This window comes from Diabrotica virgifera, chromosome 7 (assembly GCF_917563875.1).
Source record: "Diabrotica virgifera virgifera chromosome 7, PGI_DIABVI_V3a".
NCBI lineage: Eukaryota > Metazoa > Arthropoda > Insecta > Coleoptera > Chrysomelidae > Diabrotica > Diabrotica virgifera.
In genome coordinates, this window is record NC_065449.1 from 132,753,172 (window position 1) to 132,765,857 (window position 12,686).

At 33.7% G+C, this 12,686-nt stretch overlaps 1 protein-coding gene across 3 annotated transcripts in view; it reads right to left on the bottom strand.

The window, feature by feature from the left end:
- The window catches only part of LOC126888731 (uncharacterized protein K02A2.6-like), a 239,308-nt gene that overhangs the window by 34,304 nt on the left and 192,318 nt on the right, over positions 1–12,686 (bottom strand). The window contains exon 1 of one of the 3 annotated variants that reach the window (XM_050657129.1): positions 10,590–10,663. The exons of the other annotated variants lie outside the window; for them this stretch is intronic. Coding sequence (XP_050513086.1) covers positions 10,590–10,643 — 54 coding nt within the window. The 5' untranslated portion in view covers positions 10,644–10,663. Of the gene's footprint in view, positions 1–10,589; positions 10,664–12,686 lie in introns of those variants that run through there. 3 annotated transcript variants of the gene reach the window in all.

Consider the following 12,686-nt stretch of genomic DNA (forward strand, 5'->3'; position numbering starts at 1 on the left):
CAGTGAAGGGAATAAGGACAGATTCTGTTATTAACAATTTTTGATCGGTTATACCTTGGATAGTAACGTTTTCAGGAAATCTATTATGATAATTGCGTGCTGTGTTTTCTTTGAATACAGTGATTCCAGCACCTGTGTCGATTAAAAGTTTAAAAGTATTGGTAGCATCGTTAATGTAATATAAATTTTTGGAACTCATGGTATAAAATGGTGTTACAGGAACTTCTGTTCGGGAAAATTGAGATCCGGATGAAAGTTGTCTAAGTTGAGTGCTTGGATTTGTTCTTGGATATTCGTAATATCCGTTGAATGGTTCGTATGGTTGGGAGGATGATTTTGATTCTGAAGTGAAAGAAAATCCTGATAATTTTCTGTGTCGAGTGTGTTATTGGTTTCGTAAAAGTTATCTGTTTGTAGATTATTTTCTATAATAATCTGTTTCAAAGTTATCGGTATTATAATAATTATCTGTATAGTAATCGTCTGTATAATAGTTAGTCGTCACTTCATCAGGGTATTCATTTAAAACATGTGCCCTTTGAAAATTTGGGTTTCTTTGAATAACGGATGGACGATTTTGATTTTGATTTTGAGATGAAAAGGAAGGTCTCTGTTGGTTGAAATTTGGATTGTTGGAGGAATATTGATTCTTATTAGGGTTTTGATTGTTTTGATAGTTGTTAGGTCCATTATTATATTGGTTTTGATAACCGTTAGGCCTAGAAAAAGATTGATTTGGTTATACGAAACGGGAAGAGCGGCATTCAAAATTTTGATGACCCATTCGGCCACAATTTGTGCATTTTGTAAATTGAGACGAGGGTCTTCTCATTGGCTGAGAGGGTTTAGGAATAGTTGACTTAGAATTGGATTTTTGTTCTTCAAAATATGACGATTGAAGTTCGCGTCGGATACGATTGCTTGCTTCAATGAGATCTTTAGGGTTACTAGCCCTAATAATTTGTCCTAGACGAGGTTCTAAACCGGTTAAAAGTGTGTTTAGGGCCATGGTATCGATTAAGTCACATTGGGCAGTTTTTTGTTCTGCGGATAAATCTGCTATTTGGATCGAGGCGTGCATTTTTGCATTCAGAACTTGTAAGCGGTTAAAGAAAGTTAGAGGGGATTCATTAGATAGTTGTCTTAGTCTTTGTAAGTCTTGTATTAAGGAGGTCAGGTCTCTACTGTCTCCGAAATGTAGATTTAGTAATTGTTTTATTTCTTTATAAGAAAGTGGTTTTCTAGAATTAATAAGCTGTGCAGCTTTACCTTTGAGTTTATTTTTTATGTGAATCGTTAAAAGAACGCGCTGATCGCCTGTGGCCATCTTAATAGCACAGTCGCACGCATCTAAAAATGTTGAAAGAGAAATCGGATCGCCTTCAAATTCTGGGATAATGGAGAATATTTCAGATAGTTTATATGGTTCGATTTCTTGTTGAGTTTGGGAACGTATCTCGGGCATTTTGCGAGATATTTCTAAAACAAATGGGATATGTAAAATAGAAGTACGGAGAAATATAAAATATCTGTATGTAAGGGAGAAAAAAAAATGTAGTGGTATATAAAGGGCAAAAATGTATCAATAAAAATATCAAATAATATATCAATAAAAATATCAAATATATCAATAAAAGTATCAAGAGAAAATATACCAAAAATGTAGTAAGTAAAAATATGCCAATAAAATATGTCAGAAATATACCAAGTAATAAAAAAATATGTCAATAAAATATCAGTATCAAGTAGTATAAAGAAAAATGTCAATATTAATACTTTCAAATATTAGATAATCAACTTGTATCATTTGTATCTTGAATAATTGACTTGCAACTAGTCAATTTTGTAAATTATTATAACAAAATTATTAACGAGATGATTCAAAATCCACTTACATAAAGAAGAACATCGGGACGCCTTGTTCTCTCTGCTCAGCTACCAGGGGCTTCACTAGGTGTTCCTTCCGTAGATCACAGGAGTGAGGACTTCCGTAGATTCTTTGTTCCGTTAAGGGATGAGAATCCGCCGCTGCCAGTGAGTATACACGTGTTCTAGCAACGTTAAACGGATCCTACTGACTGCGCCAATTGTTAGATCACTAATCACGTATTTGACTTAAAAAAAAGAACTTTATTTGTTACACATTAAATATTCAAACAATAGTACAAAATAATTTAATTTAAAATGACTACAATAACTGGACTGATCGAAGTTGCAGCTAAGAGTGGTCCCGGCATCTGAAAATGGCAATTTATAGGTTTGGTATGAAGTGCTGAATCGCTGTTCCCATGAGAATTGGCCAACGGTTCGTACAAAGTTCATCTACTGCGTGCTCAGCTGTTTCTATGGGAATGGGATGATGAAATATGAAGTCGGCGAACTTAAGCTAGTTCAAGGTTAATATTTTCTCATATAACATGTATATGTATATAAAATGCGTTCCTAAACATCGCTGAAACATCCATAATAATAGGAGACCTAAATGCAAAAGCACAAACGTCCTAAACAGCAAATAGTGGATTAAAGTGAATATAATAAGAGTGATAAAGTAAAAGAAAAAGTGAAAGTAGTAGTCAGTTCGTAGCTCGAAACACCAAGTGCCAAAGAAAACACGTAACCCAAGCGTACGTCCAACATCACGACCAGGTAAGTCAGCCAGTAAGAAAATAGAGGAAAAGGCGCAACCCAAACAAAAAAAGGCGCAAGCCAAACAAAAAAAGGCGCAAGCCAAACAAAAAAAGGCGTAAGCCACCAAAAAAATCATAAAAAACAAAAAAATCATTAGGGCACCACATTGGAATCTTATTACCCAGGATTCCATTGTGAAGAGCATTTGGCTGATAGTTGTGCCCCCATCCCGCATCAGCGTGCTATGGGGGGAAAGGGATGGCCTGGGGCATTGGAGCGAGGTGGGGTGATCCCTGTTTTTACTCGGGTCAAAACACCTCGCCCCAATGAATTGTTACACCCGAATGTACTTTTTCGATAGGGTGGACATCTCCCACAGGTCGGGTTGAATCAAATTGCTTGCTTGCTTGCGACGCTCTCTCAGTCTTCAGTCTCGACGAGCACCTGGCGTGCCTCTAGTGGGCTCCGGCTTAGGCCGCTGCGGCCGCATGGCCCTTTTACGGACACATTTGTCCTTCTACATCGAATCTGTGCTGCAGTTCTTTGTCTACACCTGAAACCTGTGTTTTTACTACCCGTTTCCCTATCTAAAATGTAAGAAATAAGAGATGAATTCTCAAAATCAGAGATACGCCATAAAATGGCAAGTTCCACTCAACTCTAATTCAATAATATGGAAATAAAGATGTCATAAACGACTTAGCCGAAAGACACAACCACAACCCTATCGCTGATAGGTAATTGAACTTCTACACGGATGATGGTCGAAGGGGCACTTTTCAAGACCTAAATTTCCCCGGTAGATGACATAGTGATGGTTGGTATAATTCTCTTATGATTTGGCAATCATCTGTGGAATATCTTTCTTTGGCTCTGTTTGCCTGAAGGTTAATGATTTCTTTTACGAATGAAATACCAAGATCGTTGTGTATTGTATGGTTAGACACGTAGGTACCATGGAGCATTGGCTATTGTTCGAAGGGTTTTCGACTGAAAAGTTTGTAGAATCTTGGTGTTGGAAGGTTTCCTGCAACCCCAAAGTTCAATTCCGTAAGACCAAATAGGTTTGAGATAGTTTGAATTTTAAATGGACACTAAAAATCACTTTTTGTTTTGACGTAATGTACTTAGTTTTTTTAGTTGTCCCTTTTTTGGAAAATATGGAATATGTAGTGTAGACAACATTATGCAAAGAAACAAATATGTATATAGGTATTAAAAATTTAACATGTGCAAACTTTATTCTGTATGAAAAATCTCATGGCGCCCAACGTAATTTCGAACTACAACCGAGATCCTGACTAGCTGTTTCCTGTATGGTATGGTTCTATACACGGCGTGAATCCGAAGCCACCGGCTTCCTGAAGACCATGCAAATCCACGTAGCAACTGCTGAGCATGGAATGTGCCTGGCCCCGGCTTCCCGCAGGCACGCTCGCCGTGCACTTACGGATGGTTAATGGGACCTGGTGGACTGTGGACCGTCGGTGGATTGTGCACCTCCAGCAGGACTTTAACGCGAGTTTTTAAACAACTTTTTACAGTGATTTGTGTTCTAGGTACTGTATTTCTCATTTTTTGCAACTTTTAAAACTAATTTTAAATATTCTTGACATATTTATTTAACTATTTTTGATACATTTTTTAAACATTTTAACGTAAACTTTTACTATTTTCAGGTTTTATGGTTAATAACCTTTTAAATTCACTATTTAACTATAGTAATAACATTCACACATGTTTTAGTTAAATATTGAGAGAGATTTTCTTACATTTTTGCTTTATTTTGAGGTACTGAAACTTTAAAAATATTTAAAATATTTTACAAGTTCATATTATTTTTTAATACATTTCATATTAACAACATTTTTCACATGTTTTGACTTGTATTACTTTAGAATACATGTTCTTTACCTTTTCGTTCATGTATTCTGCATCTTACATGCATTTTTAGCAACTTTTCATTCTATACACGTAAAATTTGCCCCTTACCGGCAAAACCGTATTTTGCCACCTTATTGTGCTTTAATTACATTCTTTCGATATATTTTAATGAATATTATACAAGAATAAAAAACCGCTAAACGCCGTAAAAATGAGTGGCGCATACAATGTTCCAGCTAGAAAAGATCTGATATGAATATTACGTGGCGCGAAAATGTATTTTCATTTTGATGTAAAACAAAATTCTAGTTTTATTTTAAAAGATTTTTTCATAATATTTGCTAAATTTTAAGTAAACGCGCCACAAAATAGTAACTTTGATACAGTTTGAATTTTGAAACTCTTTTGTGGCGCGTTTACTTCAAATTTAGCAAATATTATGGAAAATTCTTTTAAAATAAAACTAGAATTTTGTTTTACATCAAAATGAAAATACATTTTCGCGCCACGTAATATTCATATCAGATCTTTTGTAGCTGGAACATTGTATGCGCCACTCATTTTTACGGCGTTTAGCGGTTTTTTATTCTTATATCAGGAGTTTTTCACAGTTATTTATAAATTAAATGTATGCAGTTGAATGCAATGTTCCTCTATTACTCGTTAAGCTTTATAAATGGTCACCTTTGTTGCATTATCTCCCAAATGATCTAGTGTCCATCGAATGTACACTAGATTTTTTCCTATTCGAAATAGATTGAAAAAATATTGAGATGACCGGTAAATGAAGTCGGATTGCCCGTTGCCAGATCAAATTTAGCGTCGTAATCACTACAACTATATAAACCATTTCGGGAATAATCGTTAATTGGATTATACTTTTGTAGCTTAATAACTTCTAAAAGACTTAACCGATTTTGATCAGTAAACATGAGTTTGAAACGTATTTACCAGTAGTATCTGATGGATCTAAGGTCAAGTATGATAACTGAAGCTATTACAGGAATTATTGAGCTTGAGAAACCGTTTTTCCCGTAGGAAATAGATTTGATCATGCTTATGAAGCCTCTAACTTAAAAATTCGAATTTTTCCGGATATGACGTATACACCGTTAGATTCGTCTAGAGTCCTTCTACAAACGCTCAGTTATTGGCGCAATTCGTAGGTTGAAATTTTGAGTAATTGTCGAAAAACCAAAATTTTTCAAAGTATAGTTTTTCAGTTTTTCTACTATACTGAGCCGTGTGTATGTCTGATCTTGACGGCTTAAGGCAAGCGTCCATAGACCCGCATCGTACGCAACGGATTTTAGTTTGCCTTGTACAGAAACTTATGTAACCGCGTCCACTGATCCGCATCGTACGGATCGCATTATCGATTGTCAAACTAAAATCCGTTGCGTACGATGCGGACCTGTGGACGCTTGCCTTTAGACACCGTTTGAAAGCTTAACTCAACACTATTGATTTGGTGTATTTGCGGTTCTCCTGTCTCTTCTTGATCCGAAGATATATACCCCCAAAAAATATGCCGTTTTGTACCTACCAAGTCCTCTAGCTGGTTTATGGGTGGTCAAAAGTCACAAACTACACCGGTTCTGAATCGGCCCTGACCCCCTCTTCAAACACAGAAAAAAAATTCAGATCGGTTTAACTTTTAAACACACATACATACATGCATACATACATACATACATACATACATACATACATATCCAAAAACATTTTCCCTTTTTTAAATAAAAATTGAGTCATACTTCTGAGCTCGGTAACTTTTGAATGGTATAACCGATTTTTAAAATTAGACATGCGTTGGAAAGGTAATGATCAGTACTATTAGAAGCCGCAAAGGTCGGACTTAAATTTTTGAAGTTTTTGGGTGTTTTGGGGACCAGAAAGAAAAACAGACCCTAAATAGAAAGGGCCGTAAAATCCATAGCCTTGGACCAAAATGGATGGTTGACATATGAATGGGTGAGTCTTTTCCTGAACTTTAAGATGGGACTTGGCCCATCTTTCAAATCAGTCAGATTTAGAAAATCGAAAATTTCGTGTATATACAGGGTGAGGCAAATAAAGGGCCTATTAGAAATATCTCGAGAACTAAAGGCAACAGAATCATGAAAATTGGAATAAAGGGGTTTTGAAGGATGATCTATTAAATGCAAATATTTTCATTTCTTTGCAACTTCCGGTTATACCGGAAGTTGCTTATAACTTCGTTTTTTAAATGGGATACCCTGTATATTCTTACATTTTTGGATTCTCTTCGATGTCTTCTTTCTTGAAATATGAGGTTTTGTAATATGTATTCTACAGGGTATTTTAAAAGATAATTACGTTTTTTTTATTAATTTCGTAGCAAAATTAACACCCTGTAGAATTATAGTAGTTTGACATCTAAAACTCTACTTACTTTCAAATGATTTTTAATATACTCTACTATTGTTAAGAATCATTAGTATAGCTAAATTTTTAATTTTAGTATACAGGTTGGTCGAAACTCGGAATGAGTATTTTCTGAGTTTTCTTAAATGGAACACCCTGTATTTTAGTATTGTAATGAAATGATATTTTATGGTACTTTTTTATTTCTTAAGCATTCCCTATACCTAACTGCTTTAATTTGTTCTTAATTGTTAATCGCACCAACAATCTTAACTACGTAGGTATTTTGATAGCTAAACCATTATTGGTAATTTTAAGGACCAGTCTGGATTAATATGTATTTATTTCTGAAAAATTATTTGGGATTGAGTATTTTCACGGACAACCTAATAAAATTTTACGTATTTTTTTGCAATTAACGTTTAGCTTGAATTACCAATAACTCACAAATTAAAGCAGTTAGGTATAGGGAATGCTTAAGAAATAAAAAAGTACTATAAAATATCATTTCACCACAATACAAAAATACAGGGTGTTCTATTTAAGAAAACTCAGAAAATACTCATTCCGAGTTTCGACCAACCCTGTATACTAAAATTAAAAATTTAGCTATACTAATGATTCTTAACAATAGTAGAGTATATTAAAAATCATTTGAACGTAAGTAGAGTTTTAGATGTCAAACTACTACAATTCTACAGGGTGTGAATTTTGCTACGAAATTAATAAAAAAACGTAATTATCTTTTAAAATACCCTGTATAATATTACAAAACCTCATATTTTAAGAAAGAAGACATCGAAGAGAATCCAAAAATGTAAAAATATACAGGGTGTCCCATTTAAAAAAACGAAGTTGTAAGCAACTTCCGGTATAACCGGAAGTTGCAAAGGGATGAAAATATTTTCATTTAATATATCATCCTTCAAAACCCCTTTATTCCAATTTTCATGATTCTGTTGCCTTTAGTTCTCGAGATATTTCTAATAGGCCAGTTATCTGCCTCACTCTATATAGTGTCGCGTGTAGGGGGGTGTTGGTGTGCGCCACTGGCGAGAACTGCCGTTCTCTGGTAATTTTAATAAATATTAATATACTTCTGATACACACTTTAAGGTACTTTGATAATATTTTGAATTTCATATACACTTTACGTATTTTCAGATATTTTTATAAGTACAGTACAACCTGCCATATCCGGACCTGTCATATCCGGACCTCCCCATATTCGGACGCTTCTGCACTGTCCGGATCTACCGAAATCTACCGAGAAAGGCAGTCCTGCTGTTGGACAACGCACTAAAAGAAGAACTAAAAGATGGCGAAATAATGGATTATAGAATCTATAAAACCTGTCTATCGACGAAAGTTATTGACGGCGTTGATTACTGGAATGTATGAAGGAGAAAACGTTTCAGAGACTGTAAAAGAAGTAGTGGTCTTGATATCCGGATTTTTTCATATCCGGATCGGTCTGTCGCCACATTGATCCGGATATGGCAGGTTTGACTGTACCTAATTTCAAATTTTATACACATACTATAAAAACTTTTATACCTTTCTATGCATTTATATTTTTGAACGAACTTCTATATCGATCCATGCAACGAAAACTATCGTAACTCAAAAAACGTTACATTTGACTTACTATTACGGTATTAATTCTTTTTAAGCTTTATTTGGTGGAAAAGTATGGTGATAAATCAGAGATGAATTTTAAGCCAACCAGTAAAGCATTTGCATGTGTAATAGTAAGTTTACTAACCCACACTCCTGCAAGCGAAAACTATAGTAAGTTGAGTTACGGTAGTCTTCGTTGCAAAAAACAGCGGAAGGTATTCCAAGTTTGAGTTAAGCTGTTTGACTTAATATAGTTTTCTCTAGTTAGACTCTAATTTTAGTTATTCCGATTAACTATAGAAATGTTTTTTTATTACAATTTTTTAAATAGTACTGTTTTGCTTCAATAAATCTGTTACTAGTAAGTCTACAAAATTTGATTGATGGATTCGACCGTTACTTGATGGAAGTTAATTTTATCTCACAATAAAACACTGAAAAACGTTTGTTTTTCTATACTTCCACAAAATTTATTACAACTATGTTATTACTACAGCTGTTTCGGCAAAGTGCCTTTCTCAAGTGATATATTTTACAATGTGTTTGCATTTTTAAGTCTTTAACTGAAGAGGTTGAGGAGTGGGGAGCTGTTTGTCTCGAGTTTAATTAATTAATAAATTGAAAAATACAGATATAATTCTGAATGACCAACTCGAGACAAACAGCTCCCCACTCGTCAACCTCTTCAGTTAAAGACTTAAAAAGGCAAACACATTGTAAAATATATCACTTGAGAAAGGCACTTTGCCGAAACAGCTGTAGTAATAACATAGTTGTAATAAATTTTGTGGAAGTATAGAAAAACAAACGTTTTTCAGTGTTTTATTGTGGTCTACAAAATTTAGCAAAAAATCTGTTTTTTGTTATGTTTGATCTGGGAAATCCCTTGAAACCTTTTATACATAATATAACAGAAATTTAAATTTGTAAGACGTATTTCTTCCAAAGATAACGTCATTTACTGATACTAAGTCTAGAGTAAGTATTATTTTTTCCTTAATTGCTTCGACGAAAACTATAGTAAGTCTACAACATTTACCAAAAAAAATGTGGTTTTTGTTATGTTTGATTTGTGAAATCCCTTAAAACCCTTTAAATATAATATATCAGAAATTTCAGTGTGTAAGGAGTATTTTTTCCAAAGATATCGTCATTTCTTACAGCGAACTCTTTGCGAAAAATTTTCAAACGCGATTATCTCAGTTCAACCAACGCGATTATCTCAGTCGATATATCGACCTATGCAACGAAGACTATTAATTGTAACTCAATTTTGGTTGAACTGAGATAATCGCGTTTGAAAATTTTTCGCAAAGAGTTCGCTGTAAGAAATGACGATATCTTTGGAACAAATACTCCTTACACACTGAAATTTTTGATATATGTATTATATTTAAAAGTGTTGTTCTGAAGCTATTTTCTTGTGGCATTTTTACAATTTTAACTATTTAGAATGGGAAATAAGCCACAATATTATTAAAAAATGATTTTTATTAACGTTTCGACGCCCAAATCGGGTGCCGTTGTCAAAATACAAAATACTATTAATATAAACAAAAATGTTGTTGCTTAGTAAAAAAATTCTTCTAATAATTTATTTAATTTGACTCATTTATATCGGCAATTCAGATACATATGATACATTTTAAAGTAGAAGACTTTAAAATGATATTGCCAATATTTATGAGTTGCGTTCCTGGGACGACTTTACTGAAAGATAGTTCATTCGATTACATGAAATCAACCCCAACTCAAGAATATCCGTCACAAAAAAAAAAAAAAAATCATAGCATGTGATCTGTCTTTAAAAAGACAACCACATGCAACGGTGACATTAAAATTCTCGCGTTAGAGATCTCATAGTAAATCACGAGGGAAAACCAGGAAAAACCTCGTGATACTATCCCGACATCGTAAGTATTTGGTCTTACATTTAATTTACTCTCAAAATTAATACCAAATTCTGACTTTACTATAATTTTGTTTAAATTATAAATAATATCAATAATACATGGGTATATAAGTAATACTAAAATATAAAATATGTACTAACTCGACTATTGACTTACTAATTGTGGTATTTTCTTTCTATTGACTTCCTCTTTCAGTATGGGTATCCACATCCTACTGCATTCCACCGAGGAATTTGCGACACAATTGGTTTCGTTTAGCATAATTAGAGCCGCTTCTTTGAAAATAAATAAAATAAATAAAACGCAACTCATAAATATTGGCAATATCATTTTAAAGTCTTCTACTTTAAAATGTATCATATGTATCTGAATTGCCGATATAAATGAGTCAAATTAAATAAATTATTAGAAGAATTTTTTTACTAAGCAACAACATTTTTGTTTATATTAATAGTATTTTGTATTTTGACAACGGCACCCGATTTGGGCGTCGAAACGTTAATAAAAATCATTTTTTAATAATATTGTGGCTTATTTCCCATTCTAAATAGTTAAAATTATATTTAAAAGGTTTTAAGGGATTTCACAAATAAAACATAACAAAAAACACATTTTTTTTTTGGTAAATCTTGTAGACTTACTATAGTTTTCGTCGAAGCAATTAAGGAAAAAATAATACTTACTCTAGACTTAGTAACAGTAAATGACGTTATCATAGGAAGAAATGCGTCTTACAAATTTAAATTTCTGTTATATTATGTATAAAAGGTTTCAAGGGATTTCACAGAGCAAACATAACAAAAAACAGATTGTTTGCTAAATTTTGTAGACTTACTATAGTTTTCGTCGAAACAGTTACCGAAAAAATACTTATTCTAGACTAGACTTACTACTAACAGATTTATTGAAGCAAAACAGTACTATTTAAAAAATTGTAATAAAAAACATTTCTATAGTTAATCGGAATAACTAAAATTAGAGTCTAACTAGAGAAAACTATAGTAAGTCAAACAGCTTAACTCAAACTTGGAATACCTTCCGCTGTTTCTTGCAACGAAGACTACAGTAACTCAACTTACTATAGTTTTCGCTTGCAGGAGTGTGGGTCAGTAAACTTACTATTTACACATGCAAATGCTTTACTGGTTGCCTTAAAATTCATCCCTGATTTATCATACTTTTCCACCAAATAAAGCTTAAAAAGAATTAATACCATAATAGTAAGGCAAATGTAACGTTTTTTGAGTTACGATAGTCTTCGTTGCATGGGTCGATATGCACTAAATAATTACATTTTCATATACATATATCGTAACTTTTGTTATATTGTTGTTCTGAAGCTATTTCCTTGTGGCATTTTTATGATTAACTATTTAGATGGGAAATAAGCCACAATTAAATTGAAAAATTTTGTTATATTTTTGCACAAATTTTGTCTTGAGACATCGTCTGTAGAGTTTTCGTTTTCTTTCTCGTTTAGGCCCTTTCGTTTGACCTTGTTACTTAATTTCGACTCTTGGTTGAGGTACTTGTCTCGGTAAATTGCATCTGTTTTAAGTCCGGCCAGACTTGGACAGATTTTTGATTTTCCGTAGATGTAGTATCTCACATATAAGGGGGAAATATTGCTTTGGATTATGACTAGGTTCTGATCGATTTTTCACGTAAAACTTAAGAATTTTGCCGAATTTTCACAGATTTTGGTGAAAAGTTGGACAAAGATCCTTTCAAACCGGAGGGATATCACCAGGTGCATACGGTCCTAACTGACCAACGCCCTGCGCTCATTTCCTCTTCTTCTTTCACATTTTTGATGTACAAAACACATCAAAATCTTTCAGCTTGCCTTCTTTACGGCTTTTTCCCTTATTTCTGATCTTCGAAGTACCGGTTCAAATAACAGCTTCAATTCAGATAGTTTGGGACGTCTATTGTGGACATGAAGGTGTAAACCGTGTTTACACGTACCTACATAATATTCGAATAACTCTATTCTCGTTTTCTCGCAAACTCTTGGGTTATCTTCGAATATCAACCATTAGTATCACCTTATTACCTCAGTACCTCTTGTTTTAAGACACAGTTTAACTTAGTGCAACTTTTCGCACGACTTTCACTTTTATTTTACTATTTGCGTGCTAGCGATCGCCCGTTCTACCGTTTGGTGTGTACAGAGGTGTAATTAACTACACGTGCACATTATTCGAGATACCTCGTCCCGCTACCACATAGGGAACCTACACAATTTTTCTT